The following is a 25,710-nucleotide window of genomic DNA, read 5'->3' on the forward strand; positions in this document are numbered from 1 at the left end:
AATGGACAATATGTTCTATTATTGTCGATTTTTCGATTCTATTTTAGTTGACTACATTCTTATTTTTAATATATATGATTATTATTAAATTTAAATAGAGGATAATAGTAATTTATATATATAATTTTTAACTATTAAGATCTAAATAATAGTCATAAATGACATATATTTAGGATTGGAGACTCATTTAAGTTATAGACCTTAATTGAAATATATTTTTAATTAGAGGCTCCCATAATTCGGAGACCCTAAACGACTACCTAAACTTGTTCGATATATAAGTTAATCATACATTTTTTCAATATTTTATATGTTATTCACACAGTTAAAAACAACATGACAATGAGATCCACAAAATAGTTTCTGTCACGTCCGTGTCTAAATTTCTAAAATTTATATTTTGATATTAGTATATATTATAATTATTAGGTGTGTGATTGTCTCACATTTTTAAATGTTTTAATGTTTTTAGGTGAGAAAGTACAGGATATAGAGAAGGTTACCGATCGATTAGACGGGATTTGGAAGTTGGCTGCTTATTATTAGAATTATGGTTAGAATTTTGGTATTTCAATTGTCATATAATAGAGCTGGTACATATATGTTGAGGTCCTAAGTATTGATTATTATCTTTCTATTTCACGCCCGATGCCGATTGAGGTCGTTTAGGGTCGGGTGTGACAGTTTCAGTTTATAGATAAATTTATGGGATAAGGTGCAAAAATACCTGTAACGTTTATAGCTAGAAGCAATTTTACCGTAACATCTAAAATGGTGCAATTTTATCCCTGCAGCCAAGAATAATTTTACCCCTAAGTTTGTCAAGTTTGGTCAATTTGAGAAATAATTCATCAAGTTGTCTCCTCGGTCATGAATCTTGTCGTCTACACTTCAAATGTGAGTCATTTTATCACTCATCAGTAACAAATGATAAACATATGATTAGACGTGAAAAAAACTTTTAAAAAATTACAAAAACAAAAAATTTAAACGTTTTGCCGAATTTATAAATAATAATCTCCAACTCTATTATTAAATCACATAAAATATGATTTTTTATTAAACAAACTGATATACAATTAATGCAAAATAAGGAACAAAATATCTGTGTTTGTAGGAATTATTTCTTAAATTGACCGAACTTAACAAAGTTATGGGTAAAATTGCTCTTAACTGTTAGGGATAAAATTACACAATTTTAGACGTTAAGAATAAAATTACTCCTAACTATAAACGTTACGGGTATTTTTGAAGAAAGTAAACATTTTTACATTAAAAGTAAATTTACATTTCATATTCAACTTTAAATACAAATTTTAACCTTATCCCTTTTAATGATTGCATATTTGCTTTTATATATGAAAAAGATCACATCATATCCACAATTTCTCCAAAAAGTTCAAAAACACAGATCCAAAAGGAAGAAACTTGGAAAAAAATGAAAGAAACAATGAAGATGAGAAACACATACTCTCCAATCTTTCTACTATTTTCCCTCATTCTCTTTGCATTTTTTCTATTCAATCAAAACATAAATTTCCCCTCTCTTCCATTAATTCCAACACTCCATCAAAAACCATTTTCAATCTCCACCACTAAACTCTTATCTTCTGCTTCTGCTTCTTCTCAAGAACAAGAAGAAGAAGAAGACGATGACGTGGCATTGCCTCCACCAGAGGACTGCGACATTTTCACAGGAGATTGGGTTTTCGATAACTTAACTCATCCATTATACAAAGAAGAAGAATGTGAATATCTACAAGATTCAGTCACTTGTATAACAAACGGAAGAATAGATTCCATGTATCAGAACTGGAGATGGCAGCCCAGAGATTGCAATTTACCTAAGTAAGTAGATTTGTTAATTTAATTTTATGATATTTAGTTGTAATTAATTGTGTTTTGGGTTTAATTAATTAAGGTTTAGAGCTAAATTATTGCTGAGAAAGCTGAGAGGGAAGAGGTTAATGTTTGTTGGAGATTCAGTTAATCATCAACAATGGCAGTCTTTGATTTGTTTGGTTCAATCTGTGATTCCGAAACATAAGAAGAGTTTAATCAGCATTTCATCTTCTCTTACTGCCTTCAGAATTCAGGTGATCTTTAATTGTGTTTTTGCTTAAGATAATTAATTATCTTTTGATTTTATGATTTAGATTTTGCACTTTCAAATTTCATTGATTTGATTAGATTAATATTTTTTCAACTTTTGGGACAATTTTCGTTGATAACCAAGGGTAGGGGTGGCAACGGGGAGGGGATTATCCCAAAACCGCGGGTATTCGAACCGACGGGGATGGGGAATAACCGTAAAAATTGGGGATGGGGAATTTTTTTTATCCGAAAGCTAAACGGGGATGGGGATGGGAATTGCTATATCCGCCCCGTGGGGATCCCCGTCCCGTTACCGTATAAATTCCCGTGGGGATCCCCGAAAAATCCCCGTGGGGATTCCCGAATAAAATTATTAATTTTAATTTCTAAATATTATTTTTATATAAATGAAAGTATCAAAAGTAATTAGTAGAGGGGCTGTTATGAAAAAAAAAACAATAGGGGCAATATTGAACTTTCTAAAGTAAATTATAACCTAAAAACTTGCCCTACAGCATCAACTTTCCTTATCTCGTTTCTTTTTACAAAAACAGCCGCCTCCTACGCTACATCTACTCTTCACCAGCGATTCACGACTTCTCCACCTGCAGCCTGCTTCTCCGCTGCTCAATCCGTTCATTCCACCTAGAACCTGCATCCTGCGCCTGCAATTTCTCACCCGACTTCGTCTGGAACAGCGACGCTGCTGCGTGCCTCTGCTCCGTCCGTTCAAAAGTAGAGCCGATATTTAGGTAAAGCACATTATAAATTCTATTAACTTGTAAAGGTTGTGAAAAATGTTAGTTTTGGAGTGAAAAATCCAAAGTTTATGCTTTGAATGTTTGAGTTCTTTTGCTGTTCAATGTATGGATGCTTACTATGGATGCACTTCAGGTACCTTTTTTAAATTCTCATTGTTAATTTATTATTGAATGCATATAAAAATTAATGTTTATATTTTACAGATTGATGAAAACAAGAGTAAAAAAAAGTCAGGGCAACAAGAATGCAACAAAATGATTATGCTTTGCAATTATGAAAACAACTTCTTATTTCAGATGTTATTTCAATTTGTATTTAGGATATTTTATTGTATTAAATTTCTTACATCTATAATATTTGAATTTCTTACGTAATTATATGTATTTTAATTCTAGTTAACATTTTATAGGGATCATATTGCAATTTACCAGCAATTGCTGGTTAAATGTACCAGCAATTGCTGGTACATTTTACCAGCAATTGTTGGTATAATTTTTTTTTTATTTTTGTAATTAATTTTTTATATAATTAATTTTTTTATTGGGTATGGGGAATCCCCGTTACCCGTGGGGATCCGTATGGGGAGGGGATGGGTATGAAAAATATCCCCGAATCATTTAATGGGGATTCCCCAAAACCGTCACCGTAACAATTGGGGAGGGTATGGGAAATACAATACCGTCCCCGCCCCGCACCGTTGCCACCCCTAACCAAGGGCTTAGGAAGTCTTTTTATCGGTGCAATTATGTACTTATCCATTGGGCCTAATGGGCCATCCTTTTATTTGATATTTGGTCAACTTGGTTTGAGCCCATACAAGCTCACAAATAGATTGAGTTGACTTGAGTTGGGTTTTTACCTGAAATACATAAATATAAATATGATAATATTTATTGTTTATTCAATATTGATAATTTAATTAGTATAATATCAAAAGTATAAATTTTTATTAACTAATATAATTTAATTTAACCGCTAAATTTGATATAATTCATAATAAGTTTTAAATTTTGAATTTCTCTATTGAGACAATATGATTCATCTTTATATATAAGGTTACTTTGTTAAAAACAAAGTAAGCATAGCCTAACCCATATATATTTTATATTATTTTTATAGATTTAATTTAATTTATTTGTTTTGTTAAATGTTTTATTTATTTATCAAAAGATCCTATTCATTGATTTTTATTGAATTAATTAATTAAACTTTAATTTATTATATTTTTATTGATTATATTCATAGTTTAATTTTAATTTTAGATTATATATTAGTTACACGAATTGAACTAAACTGAATTTGAAAATTAGTATTTCTTTTTTTATTTATTTAGCGGACTCAATCTAGTCAGATCTATCCTTATAAAATATATATTTTTTTTTTGAGATTGTCTAACTCCACTAGCAGCTTACTAATCCCCAGACCCTCTGCCATCCTAAGCCCAGAAAAGATACCCTAGAGCTCAGCAATAAACGGAGAGCCCAAGCCCAGATTCTGAGCAAAACCAGACAACCAAGCACCTCCAGTATCTCTTAAAACACCACCGGTAGCAATTCTTCTATTCTCTTTACACGACTCATCGGTATTCAACTTCACCACCCCCTCACCAGGTCTATCCCAGCCTAACAGATGAACAACTGTCCTTTGGATAGAACTTGCTAAACTATCAACTGTAAAACTCTCAACAATTGATTTAACTTTACTAAAGAAGAAGTCCAACAAATTAGGAATGACAAACGCTCCTTCTCCCACCACCTCTACATTCCTCTAATGTCAAATTTGGCGGCAGACCACAGCAAACAGAATTCTCCATGCTCGAGCTCAGCCAAAATCTTCCCTCCAACACCCTCCCTAAACCAGTCTTGTTCCGAATAGGAAAAGAATGCATAAAGACACTTTTCAGGCAACAGTTTTATCCACACGGTCTTACTTCCAGCACAATCTCTAAGAACATGACAGTTGGTTTCCGCATGAGCTTTACATCTACTACAAGAATCAGAATCTACCAAATATCGTCTTTTCCTTTCAACATTCGTCAAGAGCCTATTCTTAGTACAGAGCCAAAGAAAACTCCTAATACGATAAGGAACCTTCAAGGACCAAATAACCTTCCAAAGGTTTGAAGGAGGAATATCCATATCCTGATTAAAGGCCTCAAAAGCAGATTTACAAGAGTAAGCACTGTTATTAGTAAATGACCAACAACGAGTATCGCCATCCTCCTCCATGCAGCTAACTTTAACTCCTCAGATTCTCAGGAGAGTTTCAAGGTTGAAAAAAAGATCAAATTTAGACCGATCTCTCCATCCTCAGCCACAACATCCGTAATTCTCCAATTTCGAAACTCCGGAGGCGAAGGAATAGAACAAATCTCCAACAAAGGCTGCTTTTCTAGCCAAGCATCATTCCAAAAACTAATCGATCTCCCATTGCCAACCGACCATCCAATACCAGTGCAAAACTCAGAAAAAACCGCATTAACCCTTTTCCATAAAAAGGAACAAACCTGAACTTTTTCTTTATGCCCCCAAAAATCCTATCATTCCTATACTTCCCGCAAAGGAGCCGGATTATTGTCTACATTTGATTTTTTTTTATTTTGTTAAATATTTTTCAATAAAATTATGTTCATTGGATATCATTGAATTAATTAACTAAATTTTAGTTGGTTACCTTTTTATTTTTCATAATTATAATTTAATTTTCAAAATAATTATATTAGTCTTGGAAATTAATTTCCTTAGTATGATCCAATCCGATCGGTGTAATATAGTATGCGATAGATTGGATTTGGGTAAAATTATTAAACATTAAGTCCCATTAGATCTGACCCAAGCCTAATTATATACTATAATTTAAATTAATTTAGAATTGTAATTGATGTTTTTGAATTAATTACTTCCAGGAGTATAATGCAAGTATAGAGTTTTACTGGGCACCATTTCTGGTAGAATCAAATTCAGACAACATAGACAACAGAAATGGACAATCAAACCGCATAATTATACCAGAGTCAATTTCAAAACATGGAGATAATTGGGAAAATATTGATTACCTTGTTTTTGACACTTATATTTGGTGGATGACTTCTATTTTTACCAAAGTCCTGTAAGTACATGCTCAAACATTTTTTTTGTTAATTGCATCTGACCTTTTTTTTTACTCAAGATATTTAAAATGATATTGATTGTTTAATTTCGTTATAACGGAGTTGATGGAAAAGACGAGGAGTAACGTTTGAGGAAGGTGCAAAAATGGAGTATGATGAGATTGAATTGCAATTAGCATATGAAAGAGTAACGAGGACATGGGCCAATTGGGTTCACCAAAATGTTAATCCGAAACATACTTCCGTTTTTTTCTCCACCATGTCTCCTACTCATTCCAGGTAAATTTACGGTCATTCAAGTTTGAGGTCTATTTCGTAAAAGTTACTCGGATTATTATGCCAAGTTACCATTTCAATTATTTTCCATACACAAACTGATTGAAATGATTTTACTGAAATCAAATACGAAATTCAATGAGTTTATTGAAAAAAATGAAGTTGAATGATCGTTGTCATCTCCATTATGTATTTGTAGGAGCTTGGATTGGGGGAATCCGGATGGAATAAAATGCGCGAAAGAGACAACTCCAATTCTAAACAAGACTAAGCCATTAGAAGTTGGCACAAATCACCAGCTTTTTAGAATTGCTTTAAACGTGACACAATCAATGAAAATTCATGTCCATTTCCTCAATGTTACCACATTATCGGAATACCGGAAAGATGCACACACCTCTATTTATACCGCGTTTGACGGCAAGTTACTCTCCCCGGAGCAAAAGTCTGATCCGGCCAAGTATGCTGATTGTTTACATTGGTGTTTTCCAGGGTTGCCTGATACATGGAATGAATTGCTCTATACTTATATTATCTCTCGTTCTTAGAATACTATTAGTTACATCTTCCTTCTTTTTTTATACGACTTTTAAGGTTTATCGATTTGTTTATTTTTAGATGGCGTTTTATATTATCAATTTATACACTGAAAACATACGCACACAAAGAGAGGTTCTAATCAATAAAGATCAGACAAGTGCACTTGATTGGAGAAAAAAAATCCCAAGATAAACAAGAAACTAAAGGCATTATAGAGATAAAATAATTTTAAAGAATAGTAAAACGCTAAACACGATTGCTATATAAACTTCACATAACAATATATTTACTATGATTTAGAGTAAAATTCTGTTCCAAAAACGCAAAACAAACACCCTCCAAGTTCCAATAATTTTGTTTTGATAAATAGGCTGTTGTATTAAACTACTTTTAACATAGAAAAACATCTACTAAACATCAAATTAATTAAGAACATTGATGCAATTACTAACTAGTTTCTTTCAATTATCTAAGGAACTAGGATTAAGAGCAGCTCCAACAAATAGAATAATCCCGGAAACCTCTTCTTTGATCATAAAGAGGAACGGATGATCTGCTACAAAAATCGGGAAAGTTTTATTACTCATACCACCACCTGATACACGTAAATGTACAGCAGCTGCAACTGTGCCTTTCTCGTTTACTTCAATATAGCATTTTTGAATTGCTTTTGAAACATAAATTACTTCGTCAGTTTCAACCATCTCTGTAATTTCAGCTTTCTTTTCATCAAAAGGCAAATTCAATCCCAATTCTATCATTGTCTCTGTAACGCTCAATTCATATTCATACTTCAATTTTGGCACCCACAATTTATCGAGCATTATTCTTTCAACCTTGCGATTCTCAAGAAAAGATCTTGGATCATCACGGAACTTTTGTACCAGTTCTTTTAGTCCATCTTTTTGATGGGGAAGAAACATATACATTGCGTATTTTTTATCGTCTAACTCGCTTTTTTGATATTCCATCTTGAGTAGCTTGAAACTCTCAAACGATCCATATAAGTAATCACGAGTAAAATACTTCTTCATGAAGGGAACCCTTACCGTTTGTCCATTGAGGAGATGGAAATCTTCATCCTCAGTATCTGAAGGATGGAATCTTTGAATCAATGCCCATGCTCCTTTGAAGTAGACTGCACTTGCAACAAGAGCTATTGCATTTCCTGTAAAGAAATCCTTCGGAAGAAACGGATCGATGTGCCCTCTCGTGGCTTCTTTCGCCCAAGAATTGATATCATTCCTCACTTGATCTCCCTAGCAAAAAATTGACTAACAGTGTTAGTTTTGATGACATGACATTTTGATTTCGATAATACGAAACATTAACTACAGAGTTTAGAATTTGATTTAGAATTAGAATTGCGTATGCGGAACAAAGTTTACATTTTGCATTTAAGGATACAACTATAAAAAGAATAAAATCAACATATGTTTGATCTATTAGCGATTGATTTTAGCGACCAGATCAAACTCGGTCGCTCTGTAGTGGTCGATTTTAGCGACCCTATCAAACTCGGTCACTCTATAGCGACCGGTTCGGTCGCTAATTCTTTTCCCCTTCGTGAAAGGTGGGCGGCAGAAAATGTGGTATTTTGCAATTTTAAAAAGGAGGTAAAAGGGACATACATACCTGTTTCAAAAAATCAACAGATTGAGTTTTAGCATTGTAAACATCTTCGGCCAACCGTTTAAAAGAAGGCTTCAAAGAGTAACAATTATTCACCCAAATGCCATTCACAAATGATATGATCGGTCCTCTATCGTCACTGTTTGCGAGTTCCATAAAAAGGGAAGACTGATCATTGAGATCAGTAATGCTTTCTGATTCGAGAAAGTGCAGCAATTGCTGTAAAGTTTGGCCTGTGGAAGTAGAAGCCAACATATTCAAATCAATATGTAACAATAGTGGCGACATTACAAAATTCTTTTGGCCGCCCTTGTTGATTTCCGTGAGAATGCAATGCCTAGCAATTCGCATGCCGAACTCCATCTTGGTCGTTCTTTTAGAAGCGTCGCCTTCTGTATTCATGACGGAAAACTGGGGAGGATAAAATTGGAGGGATTATAATCAGAGATAACTTAGTACAGGAATTGGGAATGTACATATGTAGAGAAGAAATCCTAGAGAAACTCTCTAGAAACCATAAACGACTAAAATACATCTAAATAACAATAATAAAATTATAGATAATTAATTCAAACAATAAATACAATGAATCGACTCAAAATTAATTGGCACTATTAATAGTAATTAACTTTAATCAGCATTAAAATTTTGAAGTGTTCATTTAATTAAGAAAACGTTTCATATTCAATTTAGAAAAGATATACTAATATCCAATGCTATACTACGTAGTTAGAGAATTACTAGGGATAGGGAATCTTTATTTATTAATTAACACATTAATATGAATTTGCTTAATTATGATATTATCCAATATAAGAAAGAAAGAAAAAACAGTAAGATAAAAAGATGAACCGATTCCTGTCACTAATTACTAATTGCTTCCCTACTGCTGAAGATCATGAAGATGAACAAAATGGTACCAATTTCTTGCTTTCAATCTCTCTAAGTTTTAATTGTTTACTAATTAATTACTTAATTACTATGTTACCCGATACAGTATCAATAAATCTTCAAATCTTCAAATCGAACCCCTAAATATCTAAATAACACATTACCAAATCAATTTGATCAAAAACCCTAAAATTAAAATCCTATAATTAAAACCCCTAAAATCACAAGCCTAAAATCAAAACCTTAATTTAAGAACAAACCTCTCTATTTCTCTTCCCCATCTTCCGGCGGAGACGAACGGCGTCAGCAGCAACGAACGGCGGAAGCGGCGACGAACGCCGGAAGCAGAAAGCAGGTTCTTGAATGAACGGCGGCAGCAGCAACCTCTCCTCTCTCAGCAGCAAATCGCGAATGTGGAGGAGTGGAGGGAAAATAATATAATTGCTGCACACAACACAGGTTTTAAATTAAATGAAGGGTAAATAAGTCATTTCGACAAAAAATTAAAAAAACCTAATATACAACTAAAACGACACCGCTTTAAGTTGTAGAACTAAAAAGAGGGGAAATTTAAATTACAGAGATGAGCCATCTTCTTCATCGCAGCCATGGGTTTTTTTTTTTTTTTTGGCAAAAAGCATCTTGAGGCTCCTGATCTTTCATTGTTTGGTGCATTAAGTCCTCAATCTTTTATTTAGACACATTGAGCCCCCCATTTTTCACAATTTGGTGCATTAAGCCCTCGATCTTTCATTTAGACACATTGAGCTCTTGATCTTGCATATATGGGTGTATTAGGTCCTTACCTAAATCAATTAATATATAGGTTTATTAAGGGCATGTTTGGTGTGACAATAAATGATGTTCTAAAAATAATAAATTCTAAAATAAAATATATATTATATAAATTAATAAAAATAATTTAAATAAAAAATAAAAATTTTATTGAACACAATAAAACCTTGTTTTTCGATAATTATGTTCTAAAAATAAAAATAATGTTAAAATTGAAGCACATTTTGTGGAAATAAGAAGGGTAATTTTATCAGTGGTTGAGAGCTTACCTATGCCTTGGGAGGTCATGGGTTCGAATCACATCCGGGTCTGGTGGGGATTTTTCTTTCTTCTTAATGTAAGCGCATTGCGCAAATTTTAAAAAATTTTTTTATCAATAACAAGTAATAAACCTAACCAAACATGCCCTTAATAAACCTATATATTAATTGATTTACGGAAGGACCTAATACACCCATATATGAAAGATCAAGGGCTCAATGTGTCTAAATGAAAGATCGAGGGCTTAATGCACCAAATGATGAAAGATCAGGGGTTTAATGTGTCTAAATAAAAGATCGAGGGCTTAATGCACCAAATAATGAAAGATCAGGGGCCTCAGGATGCTTTTTGCCTTTTTTTTCTGTTCAAATCAGGGACGGAGCCTACTCTGCGGTTTTCCGGAGGGCCGGAGGGTCGGCCGATCCTCCGTGGCCCTCCCTAGCTCCGCCCTTGAGGATCTCGGAAAAGCCCTTAATCAATTACAGTAAATACTAAAGTATGAAATTTGTTCTTCGTGTCCAGGATCAACTCCATGGAAAGGACCATCAAATTTTCGGCGAATAGAATAGAAGTTTGAGTTATTTTTCATTTGATATCTGCCTTTTTTTTTTAATTAGCTCAACTTTAGTCTGATATTTTGCAGCTAGTAATAACTGTTTGTCTGCTTCGGCCAAGTTTTGGGGCTTCCCGGAGTTCATACCTCTTAGTAAACTTAATGATATCTAAGGGTGTGTTTAGTTAATGAAATTTTCACTCGGGAATAGGAATGAGTAGAGTTGATTTCCATTTTTTAGGTGTCGTTTTGTTCGCGGAATGGAATGAAATGGCTACTTCAAAGGAATAGAATAGCAAAGAATGGAATAAAAATTATGTAGGAATAACTATTCCTATGTTTGGTTGGTGGAATAAGATAGAATGAAATGACAACGTTACATTCAAATGTAATTTCTTATTTCTTTTAAAATTTTAATTATTACTATAAATGGTTCAAATATCGAATATATATTATTTTAAAAAATATATAAAAAACAAAAAAATGGGAAACATGAAAGATGGAAAAAAACACGAAAAATAGAAAAAAACAACAAAAACATGAAAAACGGAAAAATTGTAAAAACACGAAAAAAGAGAGGTGGAAACAGTAAAAACACAAAATGTAAAAGCGCAAAAAAAAAACATTAAAAACACAAAATCGAAAGAAAAATGGAAAAGGGTGAAAACACAAAAAAACATATAAACGGGTTAACACAAAAGAACACGCAAAACATGAAAAAACACAAAATGTACAAATGGTAAAACACACAAAAAAATATAGAGATGTGGAAAGCTATGAAAACGCAAAAATAGAAAAATATTGAAAAACCCCATGAAAACAAGAAAATGCAAAAAAAAAACATAAAAAACGTGAAAAGCTGTGGAAAACACAAAAAATGTGAAAAAACGTTAAAAATATGAAAACATAAAAACGTGAAAAAAATACAAAAAAAACACATGAAAATTTGTTAAAAACACGAAAAACAAAAAGTGAAAAAATTCGAAAATCATGAACAGTAAAAAAAATATTAAAAACACAAAAACGTGAAAAAGTGAAAAAAACACGAAAATGTGAAAAAATGAGAAAACATGAAAACATAAAAAATATTAAAAACACGAAAATGTGAAAAATGCGTTTATAACGTTTTTTCATATTTTCATGTTTTTTTTGCAGTTTTTATACGTTTTTACTTTTTTTCGTGTTTTGCAAGTTTTCTTCTTTTTCGCATTTGTTCATATTTTCGTATTTTTCCGTTTTATCATTCTTTTTGAACAGTCTTTTCATCTTTCTAGTGAACATAGCCATTTCTTTATCGTCTGTTGAGCTCCCATCAGTGGAGTCAGCTTTCATGACAAGAGACTTTTGCTTCTTGTCTTCAGGCTTTTCCTTCACCTCGAAATTCTTCATTGATATCTCGTGGGTCAGCAGCGAGCCAGTGAGTTCATCATACTTGTAGGTGGTTAAGTCTTGAGCTTCCTCAACAACAGTTTTGTTTGCTTGCCAGCTTTTAGGAAGACTCCTAAGAATCTTCTTGACTTGCTCTTCCTCAGTGAAGATCTTTCCAAGTCTCTTGAGCTCGTTGATGATGTTTGTGAACCTTGCGTTCATGTCAGAGATTCCTTCATCATCATTCATTTCAAACAGCTCGTACAACCTCATGTGCTGGTTGACCTTGGATTCCTTCACATTGTTGGTTCCTTCATAGGTGACCTCCAGCTTTTTCCAGATCTCATGCGCTGACTCACAACCTGAAATCTTGTTGTATTCTGCAGCATCTAACGCACAGTGAAGCATGTTTATAGCCGAAGCATGATTTTGTAGCTTCTTGAGATCATCCTCTGTCCATCTAGTCTCAGCTTTGACAACCGTTTGGCCATCAATAGTTTCAACAGGAACAAATGGGCCTTGGACTATAGATAGCCATGCGCTCATGTTAGTTGCCTGAATGAAATTTTTCATTCTATTCTTCCAGAAAGTATAGTTAGACCCGAAGAATAGAGGAGGCCGAGTTATGGACAGACCCTCAGGTAAAATCTGAGTTGTCAGATTTCCTGGGAGAAACCGAGTGCTGTTCTCAGCCATAGTGGGGATCAGCTCAAGGTAGTTAAACCTTGCACAGTGAGCTTTGAAGCTCTGATACCACTTGTTGGTCCCTTACAACGTGATAAGTTAGTTCCAAGGGGGGGAATAGGAACTATTTAAAATTTTGTCCGTTAAGGCTGACTTCTTTTCTTATGAAAAGGATTACACAGCGTCACTAAGTAGATTCAAGACACAAGCTTAGTCAACTTGTGACTAAGTCTGCTTCTTTACTTGAGTCAGGAAATAGCACTTAGAGTCTATTCCTGAACTCAGCTTCTTAGTAAACTTAACTCAGCGTGAGCTCTTTACTCAGTCAGTTTTTCACAGCAAGCAATATATATTAAAGGAGTTTAAGGGTTGGAAAGATATTACTCAGCAGACTTATCCTGGTTCGGCCTCTCTGCCTACGTCCAGTCCCCGGAACTCGTTCCGAGCTTTTTGAATTCTCTACTGAGCTCTTTAAAGGTAGAGCACGAAACCTTTTACAAATAGAAGCTGAGTATAACAAGAGTACCTTCCTCTATACCTCTACTCACTCCTATATCTACGCTGAGCACTATAACCGAGTGCTCAGCCTCTCCCTTCTATTCTTCTAGAAATGATAAAGTGTTTGTCCTAAACAACGATTGCTAAGACACTTTAGATGATTGGAAATCACTCTAGACTTTTACACAATAATATGGAAATTTGTGTAAGGTATTTGCTTTGCTTTTCTCACAAAATCTTCGAGTATGAATTTGGTCAGCGTTTCGACTACTTGAAGTTCTGCGTCGATTGAAGCAAATGGATGGCCTTTATATAGTGACACTTGAGGCACTTGGTCATTTCGAATTTCGAAATAACCGTTGGAGGGAAACGGCTTCCTGTCGTTGTCACTCTAGTCGTGCTCAGCGTCGTTGGCCAATAGGATTCTTGCATCTTCTGTCTTCGTCAGTCTTCGGCAGAATGTTTCGCCATTTAAGGAAAAGTCCACGAGACAGCTTTCTGCGCCTTCTAAACTTTTCCCAAAGTAGAAATACTTTGTCTAGAAGTTGAACATTGCTTGCCGCTGTCCAGACTGCTTTTTCGTCCAACTCAGCAGCTTCTTCTTGAAGCTTTTGCCACGAAGGCTTCTCGATCCTTCTCATGCTGAGTCGTCGTTTTAGTTGATACGGCTTCGTTTTGAACTCTTGGGCCGAATGGTTTTAGTGTGTTGACTTGGGCTTGACTTCCACTTTATGGGCCTTTGGGCTTTTTAATCTCAATGTCTTATACACAATTAAACTCAACATTGAACAAACACATTAGTGTAATAAATCAAAGCATTTAAATTTAATGTGTTAGAATATTTTTATCATCACTTAAATAATTTTGTTAAATCAAAATCATATGGAAAGGTGTTTCAACAATTACGCCTCACCACAAGGTGAGGCGTGAGATAATCACGCATCACCACATGGTAAGGCATGATAGCCTCACGCCTCACCTTGTGGTGAGACGTGATTACCTCACACCCGCGTGGCTCAGAGGGGGAAAAACATTTTACGGATTATACGGTTTATTGCGGAATGGACGGTTTATTGCGGATTACTCGAATTAACCTTTTACAAATAAAAAATAACCTTTTACAAATAAGCTTTTACTCGGATTAACCTTTTAGAAATAAAAATTAACAACATAAACACTAAAATTAATTAATAAACATAAAATAGTACATATAATTTTAAAAGTGTTAAAATGCAAGCTACAATAAGTTCTAGTAAATAAAAATAGATATCAGTTCGTCCGGCGCCACGCGTCCATAAACTCATCCATCTCTCTCCTAATAAGTGGAGTCTCCTTATCATGTCGGCCGGCGGCCGATCGTTGAGTGATACGCCACAAACGGCTAACCCACTGCAGGAAAATAAATATTAAAAAACAAACATATGTAAACTAATTGTAACATCCGTGTCTAAAATTTTATTTTTAGAAATAGATAGTGTGAATTATTTATAAATTTAAATATATTATAGAGTTCAATTTAATTTTTTAGGTGTAAATTAAAAGTTTAGGGATATTTTTAATAAAAAGCTATGATTAGAAGGACGTATTCATAATAATAATAATAATAACACATTAAATTATGGTGATGTTAGATTAATTATAATAATGGGTCACACTACCATTGGAGGTTACCATTTACATGCATATAAGTTATCCTATATTTAAAAACGTGGCACTCCAATAATTTTTGTGGAAAAAAATAATAATAAAATACGTGTCATATATATAATTAATTATAAAACAAATGTGTCAACATAAGACTAGAAAGAGTTTAGAATTACAACATGTGTACCTACGAGATGAATCCCAGTGGATATACATAGGTCTTAATTTTGCATATAAAAAGGGATAATTGTAAGATTTGGTATAATTGCCTAATTGTTAAGGATATGTGAAACCAATATATACATGAAGCAATTCACATTATTGTGAAAATCTAATCCTATAATTTAGGAGCTAACTATTTTGAATATACAGATAGGATAAATAATATCTCTAATACACCCCTGTAGTTGAAAGGTTCGGGGGACGAACATTGAGACTATCCCTAAAGTCGTCGAACAGCACTGAGGGAAGACCTTTGGTAAAAATGCCAGCCATTTGGTGCCGAGAAGGAACATGGAGAACACGGACTTCACCCTTTGCAACCTTTTCCCGAACGAAATGAATGTCCATTTCTACGTGCTTGGTGCGGTGATGTTGTACCAGATTCCCTGTGAGGTACACAGCACTGATATTGTCACAATACATGATCGTAGACTTGATAATTGGACACCGAAGTTCGAGTAGGAGATTGCGAATCCAACAGGTTTCAGACACAACATTTGCCACTCCACGGTACTCTGCTTCAGCACTGGAGCGGGATCAGGTAGGTTGACGTTTGGCCGACCATGTGAGAAGATTGTCGCCCAAGAATACACAGTAACCTGACGTGGACCTGTGGGTGTCGGGGCAACCGGCCCAATCAGCGTCGGTATAGGAGATCATTTGACCGAGAGAGGAGGAGCGCATATGGAGACCGTAGTCAAGTGTGCCGTGAATGTATCGGAGGACCCGTTTGAGAGCAGCCATGTGGGAGGTTTTGGGATCGTGCATAAACAAACACACTTGTTGAACTGCATAGGATATATCTGGTCGAGTAAGAGTTAGATATTGAAGAGCACCTGCTAGGCGTCTGTATTCTGTGGGATCGTGATACGAGGAGCCAGAAGATATACTCAATTTTTGTTTTGTATCAACAGGTGTAGCTGCAAGATTGCATGAGCTCAGGCCAACTTTGGCTATGATTTCTGATGCATATTTCTTCTGAGAGAGAAACAAAGAGCCAGGTGACTGAGTAACAGAGATCCCGAGAAAGTAATGTAGAGGACCCAGATCTTTCATGGCAAATTCGGAGCCCAATTGTGCAATGATAGAAGCCTGAAGAGTGTCAGATGAAGTAACAAGAACTATATCATTAACATAAAGCAAGAGATATGCTGTTTCGGGTCCTTTCTGATAGACAAACAGTGAGTGGTCACATACGCTGTTAATGAAGCCTACTGATGTGACAAAGGTTGCAAAACGCTGATACCAGGCCCGCGGAGCTTGTTTAAGTCCATACAAAGATTTCTTAAGCAGACACACATGATCAGGATGTTGTTTATCACGGAATCCCAAAGGCTGATGCATATAAACTGTTTCATATAAATCACCATGGAGAAAGGCATTTTTCACATCCAGCTGTCGAATGCTCCAATTTTTAGTTAATGCAATGCTCAGAACAGCTCGGATTATTGCAGGTTTAACTACCGGACTGAAGGTTTCTCCACAGTCAATGCCTGCTAATTGTCCTGAACCATTTCCAACCAGCCGAGCTTTGTGCCGTTCAAATGACCCATCCACTTTGTTTTGTGCCTGAAAATCCACCAACTACGAATAACATTAGCATTTTTAGGATGGGGTACAAGGACCCACGTCTTATTTTGAATAAGAGCCTCAAATTCATCAGTCATGGCATATGTCCAATTTGGATCACGTAATGCAAGAATCGGTGTTTGGGGAATAGGGGAAGGAGGAGATTGTGCTGATGTAGATAAATTTAACATTCGTCTAGGTTTGTATATGTCGTGATGTGCACGGGTGACCATTTGGTGAGCGTTAGCTGGGGATACGGGATCTATCGTGTTTGAAGGAGACACAACAGCAGGGGCTGAGCCAGACGTTGCAGATGGGGACGCATGAACATTAGAGGAGGAGCATGGTGATGACAGACGGACTGAAGGAGAGACAATGGGTGAGGAGGTGTTTGATTGCGATGATGGAGAGTTAATCGCAGAAATAGACGATGTACCGGATGGCGGAGACGGACAAGGGGAGACGACACGGACAGGACTGACGCGGACAGAGGATGACGGACTGGTTGAAGGGACGGGCGAACCCAAGGATACGGAGGGAAATAACGCGACAGTGGGCGGTGTTATGAGAAGGCCGTCGGCCTGATTAGAAATGGTGGAGATGGGATGTTGGCTAGGTTGTGCCAAGGAGAAGGGGAATTTTGATTCATCAAAGACAACGTGACGACAAACGATTATTCTTTGTGTAGACATGTCATAACACTTGTATCCGCGATGATTTGACGGGTAACCCAAAAAGACACAGGGGTATGACCGAGGCTCTAGTTTATGTCTAGACGGAGAGGGAATGAGAGGAAAGCAAAGACAACCGAAAACACGGAGATGATTGTAACTCGGTTCACGTTGATATAGAATTTTGGTGGGTGAATGTTAGCCTAAGATTTTGTGTGGATAAATATTGAGCAAATAGGTGGCAAGTTCCAAGGCATGGTGCCAAAATCAGAATGGGATGGATGCGTGATTCATGACTGTGCGCATAATGTTATTTATGGTGCGGATAGTGCGTTCGGATTTACCGTTTTGGGACGATGTGTATGGACATGAAAATCGGAACTGCATTCCATTATTATCACAAAACTGACGAAAAGATGTATTATTGAATTTTGGGTGCGAATATAGGATCGAAATGTAAGAAAAACAGAATAGACCTGTGATTTTTGAGCTAACGGAAAAGTCCATGGAAAATTAGTGTAATTATCAAGAAAAAGCACATAGTAACGGTGACCACTAGAACTCATAGTTGGTGAGGTCCAAATGTCACTGTGTATTAAATCAAAGGGCATACACGTAAAATTGTACGAGGACTGCCATTAACACATGAAGAGCAAACAGAAACAATCTTATTCCTATTACAAGAAAACAAATTTTTATTGAGGAGATTATTCAAAATTGGAGACCCTGGATGACCCAGACGGTTGTGCCAGATTTCAGACGACAAAGCAGTAAGAGCAGAAGGAGATGAAAAGGGGATGGACGGACGAGACATGACTGGATAGAGATCCCCGGAGCTATTACATCTCATGATAGGTGTCCCCGTTTGTAAATCCTTCACAGAGAAACCCAATGGATCAAATTCCACAGAAACTTTATTATCAACAGTAAATTGACGAACAGAAATCAGATTTTTAAATAAGCCTAGGAGCATGCAAAACATTGTTCAATTGCAACGGACGATGTTTAGTGACTAGAGATGCATTACCGGAACCACAAATAGGTACACATTGACCATTACCAACAATAATATTACCATTGAGGCTCGAATTAAAATAAGAAGTGAGCGTACCTTTGTGAGCTGTCATGTGGGACGTTGCTCCGGTGTCCATATGCCACTGCTCGGGAGGTGGAGTGATTTGCATGGTATGCATTGCTTCGGCAATATCCGTGGGTGCATAGGATGGATTTGTAATAGTCAGGTGTGCTTGCTGCATAGGCGGACGGGGGCCGAGGATTCCGGAATTGGGAGAGTGGCGACCTGAATAGTTCTGAGTCGGCCATTTATTCGTCAGAATCGGGCACGGTGGGGTGGCCCACGGTTGCTGTGTCGCCCAAGGGTATGCAAATGCTCAAGGCGGGAGTGTAGGTTGCTGATAATTCTGCCCTGTCGGCGAGCGATTGTTGTAGCGACCCCCACGTCCGCGGCCATGGCGGCTGCTGTTTCTGCCTCCGCGGTGATATTGAGCGGGGCAATAGTTCTAATTTACAGGACGGGGCGTTGGAAAGGAGGACGAGGCTGGGTCGGTAGGTTCCATGGTGAGGGAGAGTGATTCCTGAGGAGGGTTGTGCTTACGGATGCGGGTTGTCTCTTCAATAATCAACATGGACCGGGCCTTTTGAAAGGTAGGGAGAGGATCTCCATGTCGAATTTGGGTGCCTACATTGTCATAAGCATCCGTGAGACCAGATATAAGCTGCAAAACCATTTGATCGTTGGTGACGGGATAGTCGACATTGGCGAGCTGATCAGAGAGGGATTTGAGATGTTGACAGTATGAGGATATATCAGAAAAGTCAGCCAACTTGATCTTTGAGAACTCTTGTTGAAGGAACAGTGCTCGAGAATGTTTGTTATCAGAAAATATATCTTGCAGTCGGCTCCAGGCTATAGCTGCGGTAGAGTCAATTTGGATAATGGTGTGAAGTAAATCCAAAGATATAGTACTGTAAATCCATTGAAGGACAACAGCATCAATACGAGACCATAAAGCAGGGTTTGTTTGTTCCAGAGAGGAGGCGGAGTCGTCAGCGGTGGGATCGGGAATGATATGATCGAGCACGAGAAATGCTGTGGCATGAAGTTTGAATAGTGCAGCCCAGGTCGGATAGTGACCTTTTTCCATGTCTAGGGTTATTTTAATGAAGGTGGATATATTGGAGACAGTGAGGGATGGATGAGTGGTGACTGATGTTTCGGTGTTGGCTGTTATGGTGGCCGAATTGTTGGTATTGGCGTGGCCGGTGTTAGAGGTGGCGGAAGTCATGGCGGCGGCTATGGAAGGAGAGGGTTGCCGGCGGCGCAAAAAAAATTATGTAGATGAGGTGAGAGGGAGATCGGTGAGGAGAGAAAGACATTAGGGTTAGGGTTTGGTCTCTGATACCATGTAAGATTTGGTATAATTGCCTAATTGTTATTGATATGTGAAACCAATATATACATGAAGCAATTCACATTGTTGCGAAAGTCTAATTCTATAATTTAGGAGCTAACTATTTTGAATATACAGATAGGATAAATAATATCTCCAATAATAATTTGGATCATATATAGATATATAAAAGGTGAAAGGTTTTGATATAGAACGATTTTACAAACGATGGAATCCGGGTTTAAGCAAAGTGTCTCGTGTGGACAGTCTAGAATCTGCGAGGTAATAGTTAATATTATTTTCTTTTTTATGGTTCTAGTTAAATAGTTATATAGACGATTCATTAGATAGAAAATAGACGACCATTTGGAGGTTTCGGTTACGAAAAGAATTGACGATAGTTAATTATGGAATTGTCATGGTCTAAATCATTATATTGGTGACGAACATAAATATCTAACAGAAACGTTCGGTTTAAAATTTAGTTTTATATAATAATTAAGTGATTTTAATCTGTCGAATTAAAATAAGTTATAATATTTAGTCGGTATAAAGTTAAAGATAAAATTAGTACCAGAATTGGAATATAAAGTTAGTTCAAACAGACTTAAGACAATATAACGAGTCTAACGTTACTAATGACAATATAACAAGTCTAACGTAATATGCAGTCTAAAATAAATATACCGGTTTAGTGTTACACGTAACTATTCCGGTGACAGATAAAAATAAGTCTCTGAAAAGTATTTGGTTTCAAAATAGTTTTAAAAGTATTTCAGTGGTTGTGAATACTTTTGGTTCTAATTGTTATTTAAAATATTTGAATACTCTCGATTTGGATTGGAAACTAAATTTGATTATTTTATACGAATTGTTTTTGGATTTGGAGCGAGCAAGCTGGACCGACCCATCCTGTGAGCATGAAGGAGATGAGGATGTGAATATTGTATATACCAGTCCATGTATGCCGCATCACAAGCACTGGGATCGTATCCAACTGGTCGGCATCTCCTCCGATCGATGCCCCGAGCCGATGGAAATCTCCGTCAGGTATCATCAACTATGATAGATGAATGCGTGAGCCTGTATGATAAGGACTTCCATGGCCGTAATGCAGTATCAGGTCGAATACACTCAGGCAGGATAGGCTGAGCATATCCAACCTGACGTAAGACTCGATCAGGCATATACGGCTCAACAATGTCTCTACACCGTATCCAACCAGGGTAGAACACTCGAAGCTGATCATTATCGGCGACAGGACCATAAGGCAACCACGTCACCTGCAAAAAAAAAACTCAATAATAAATAATAATATACTATAAATAATACTTAAATTAAAATTAAAAATATAAGTAATACTAAAATTATAAATAAAACTATAAGTAATACTAAAATTATAAATAAACTATAAGTAATATTTAAATTTTATAAAATACCTCGGCTGTCGTCATGCGGTCCAACTGTGCATGTATGGTCTCGAATCGGGCAGCCGTCCTGCCTGGAACCCCGACCTCCCATCTGCATGTCCGGGGATGGTCAGCTGGGATCTGGAGTGGTAGTCGATGGGGCCGTCGAAAAATACTCATATATCCACACCTGTAGGAGGGTCAAACATCCGTAAATACCAGAGCAGTCTCCTCTGATTGCTATCCCCAACTGCCGATATAACGTGGCAAGTGTAGCAGACCCCCCATGAAAGTCCAGCTGCCCCTCTGACACCACCGTGAACCTCAACTAGATGGGATGGTCTGATCCTCTTGACACTCTTGTCGACAAACAAGGTGGATCCAAGCATAAGCCACATCCACGCTGTGGCTCGAGTCGTGTCATCCCTACCCTCGTGGGTATGTCTCTGTACAACATCAACAAAAACACCTCCACCACTCCAGTATTTTCGGACTAGCGACAACAACTCCTCTTGATTGACCCCGAACATCATCATGCACATGGGATGCAGCCGCTCAGTACTGCATGAATCGGAGACCATCGCACCATCGACCGGGATACGCAAAATCTGCCATACATCATGCAGTAGAATAGTCATCTCCCCGAACGGCATGTGGAAGGAGTTCGTATCGGGCTGGCACCGCTCCGCGAACGCAGATATCAGTGGGGCGTCCAAGTTCTTGAACATGATGTGGATGGGAGGTGAGACAACCCAGTTCTCTCAACCATATCCCGCAGCTGTAAAATGATACGTATACAATTACTGAATGTTTTTGAGGTTTAGGGTTAAAAATAATAATTAAAATAATTTTTTTGACTAAATTATTCTTACCTCAGGTGTCACACCACGTAACCACGTCACCCAATTCTGACATATGCTAATGCTCTGTTGTATGTCAGATACGATCGAAGCTCCCCTCTCAGCATCCGTGAGGCAACATGTCCTAGAAAACTAGGAATCACAGAACCATCAATGGAGCCACCATCCACCGACCTAGAAACAATTAGAGAAGGGTCGGAATTCGTCCATGTTATGATGATTGAGTGAGTAGAGATAATGAGATATTGAAGCTTTCGAGTAATGGTTAGAGAGGAGTAAATTGTTAGAGGTGGCAATTTCGTGTTTCGTGTCAAAATCGTGTTATCTCATATATATGTTCCATATGTTTCAAATTGTGTGTACCTTAGGAGGCTGAGCTTAGCTTTTAAAATAGCTGGGAAGGGTATCCTATCTTTTAGTAGGTCGACCTTAATTGAATATGTATTTAGGGTACCCTTTAGACCTCCCTATCCTCTCCGTAAGTCCCAGCCCCAAACTGGGAAAGGAGGGTGTGTGTTCGGGTTTTGTGATGTAATTGGGACACGAGTATTCAGCGGTTATGCCTTTTGAGGAAGTATCCCCTATAGGTCCGCTAGTCTTCTCACTATTTATGGCATGATATCAATTAATGTTTGGTATATTCCGATAAACTATTGTTGTTAGTGCGTAAATTAACTGTCTATTAGTAGCTCAGGAAAAGCCCTTAATTAGTTATGGTAAATACTAAAGTATGTATATGTTTGTCTACTTAAAGTTTCTGTTCATTTGCACAGATGCAAAGGGTATGTTTTATTGTTTCCCGTTAGCTGATTGATAATTAATGTTTGGTATATTACGATAAACTATTGCTCTTAGTATTTAAATTGTCTATTAGGAGCTCGGAAAAGCCCTTAATTAGTTACAGTAAATACTAAAGTATGTATATGTTTGTCTAATGAGAGTTTTTGTTCATTTACACAGATGCAAAGGGGAGTGTAAGGCGTTTTCGTGGGACGAAAATAGAATGGGGTTTCGATGAAATGCTTCCGGTCAATGTTTTCAATGATGCATCAAATGGATACCTGAGTAACGATAGTTGTATATTTGGAGCTGAGGTTTTTGTTCTCGATTCTGAGACTAGAAAAGGAGAATGTGCATCTCTTGTGAAAGAACTTAGTAACAACACCTACAATTGGATAATTAAGAATTTTCAAAAGCTGAAAGGAGAATGTTATACATCTGAGGTTTTTGTTATTGGTGGACATAAATGGTATCTGAGATATATGTTTTAGCTTCAAAAATTACTTGGATTACTATAATTTTCAACTCTTTTAATGTCATTTAGGAGGTTGCGGCTTTACCCGAATGGCCGTGCATTACACAAAGGCAAAAGCTTATCTGCATATTTATACTTGGAGGATTCCTAAAGTAGTCTTAATCCTGGAGATAAGCTGAATGTTGAATTTGTTCTGCGTGTCCGGGATCAACTCCACGGAAAGCACTATCAAATTTTGGGTGAATAGAATAGAAGTTTGAGTTATTTTTCATTTGATATCTGCCTTTTTTTTATTAGCTCAACTTTAGTCTGATTTTTTGCAGCTAATAATGACTATTTGTCTGCTTCGGCCAAGTTTTGGGGCTTCCCGGAGTTCATACCTCTCAGCAAACTGAATGATACATCAAAGGGATATATAATTAATGGTGATGTAATTATTGAAGTACAAATTTATTTGTTAACAGTGGTCAAGGACTTCTCTTGACACTCTAAGTTAGAAAGATTTCTGTAACAAGGAACGACCTTACAAGGGATGCCGATGGGGACAGAAATAAATAGAATCCTACATCAGAAATGGAGAGAGATAGAGAGAGTTACTAGGATATATTATTAATGCGTGTTTCCAATATTATTGTTGGGTAGCATCATAATGGAATGTTGGTAGTAACTAAGTGAGAGAGACAGACAGAACTTAAAGCTTTGCTTTGCAACTTCAGTTTAGTACTTTACTTAAATTCCCTTACTAGATTCATGAATTCCACTGCATTTATTTACTTCTCCTAGGGCATTGAGAAAATTATCTAAAGACATGCCTGAACACAATGAAAACATTTATCACTCAACTAGTATAGATCTTACTGGTTTACTGGTTTATACCAGTATCACCTTTACTGGTATAAACCATTATCACTATTATTGGTTTGTATAGAAACCATTAACAAACATTACTGGTTTATACCAGTAACACTGTTAACTGTTACTGGTATAGACCATTATCGCTAACACAGAGTAATATCAATGTTCAAGAAAACAGCCCTTGTGCCGTTTAAGTATAATCAAAGTTTTAAGTCTGTAAATACAAATCCTAACTTGAACTCCTAACTTTTTTACAGTTTTAAGTTGTAAATACAAATCCTATCAGTCCAATGAACTCCTAACTTTTTTACAATCTTTTGTAATGAGATTCTAGTGGATTGAACCAATATCAATAATATAAAATTTTAAAGTTGTGGTTTGTTGGATAAAAGAGAAATGAGTGAGGAGTTGAAAGGCTACTAGCAGCGGCTCAAGCAGGCCTCCTGGATGTTGCTGCTCGACCTTGTCTTGTTGGCATATAAGGCACGTCCTCACATACGTCTCGACATCATCCTGCATTTTTGGCCAATAGTACGATTTATCAACAAGAGCAAGGGTTCGAGCTATACCTGGGTGACCAGCCCACATGGTGTCGTGACATTCCTTCAGAATCTCTAGTAATGGAGTTCGTGAGAAGATAAAAGGATTGATTTTATACCATATAAGTTTTTCTCTGATTCAAAACTTAGGAACATATTTAAAAAAATGCAGAATAAAGGTAATAAAAAGCTATTAAAAACTATACATGATGTGTCTTTGAGAAGAATGGTGATAATGGATAAATTTAGCCTTGATTAGTATGAATTTCAGCAAGCAATGGATATTTTAGAAATTCAGAGATGGTTCAAGCCTTAACCTCACAGCAGTAACATATGAAAGACGGTTCCAAGGTCTATCCCTGTACGAGAGCTTATTCCACCAGCACCCGACTAATCAAAATGTCCCGGGCAATACTATAAGTATTTTATTTGAATTTGCACTAAAGGGACGAGAAGGAAATTCCCAAGGAATCAACTTGCTTACCTTTACACTTAGCTCAGTTTCTTCGAATAGAAAGCAGAGACAACAATTTTAACATCGAATCAACTAAAGAAGGCTAATCCCCGAAAATGCCTATTCTCGGCTTAAAGGAGAGGTGCGAAGCATGGTAGGCTTAACTTAGAGGGGAAAGATTCGACGAATAGTCAAAGAAGAAATAATTATTTGTGTCTCAACTACCAAAAAGGGCTGAAGAAACCAGTCTATGACTTAACATTAGTAGAATGCTAAAAGTTTAATAATATCAAAGTTGTTCTTCATTACAAAATAGGAGGCATTTATACCTACCTCCAATTGATGATAAAGACTAAAA

General features: G+C 36.6%; 2 protein-coding genes across 2 annotated transcripts; one reads left to right on the forward strand and one right to left on the reverse strand.

The window, feature by feature from the left end:
• The first annotated feature begins 1,398 nt into the window (after positions 1-1,398).
• LOC136226618 (protein trichome birefringence-like 28) lies at positions 1,399-6,789 on the forward strand. Its single transcript, XM_066015200.1, has 5 exons — positions 1,399-1,848; positions 1,922-2,096; positions 5,762-5,964; positions 6,080-6,244; positions 6,441-6,789. The coding sequence occupies exons 1-5, from the start codon at positions 1,439-1,441 to the stop codon at positions 6,787-6,789; spliced, it is 1,302 nt and encodes a 433-aa protein (XP_065871272.1). The 5' UTR covers positions 1,399-1,438.
• Positions 6,790-7,053: 264 nt separating this feature from the next.
• LOC136227267 (serpin-Z7-like) lies at positions 7,054-15,752 on the reverse strand. The gene is made up of 4 exons (XM_066015925.1): positions 15,505-15,752; positions 9,565-9,748; positions 8,417-8,824; positions 7,054-8,040 (listed from the first exon to the last, which is right to left on the reverse strand). The coding sequence occupies exons 1-4, from the start codon at positions 15,750-15,752 to the stop codon at positions 7,243-7,245; spliced, it is 1,638 nt and encodes a 545-aa protein (XP_065871997.1). The 3' UTR covers positions 7,054-7,242.
• Between the last annotated feature and the right edge of the window lie 9,958 nt (positions 15,753-25,710).

The sequence above is a fragment of the Euphorbia lathyris genome, chromosome 4 (assembly GCF_963576675.1).
Source record: "Euphorbia lathyris chromosome 4, ddEupLath1.1, whole genome shotgun sequence".
NCBI classification, from domain to species: domain Eukaryota; kingdom Viridiplantae; phylum Streptophyta; class Magnoliopsida; order Malpighiales; family Euphorbiaceae; genus Euphorbia; species Euphorbia lathyris.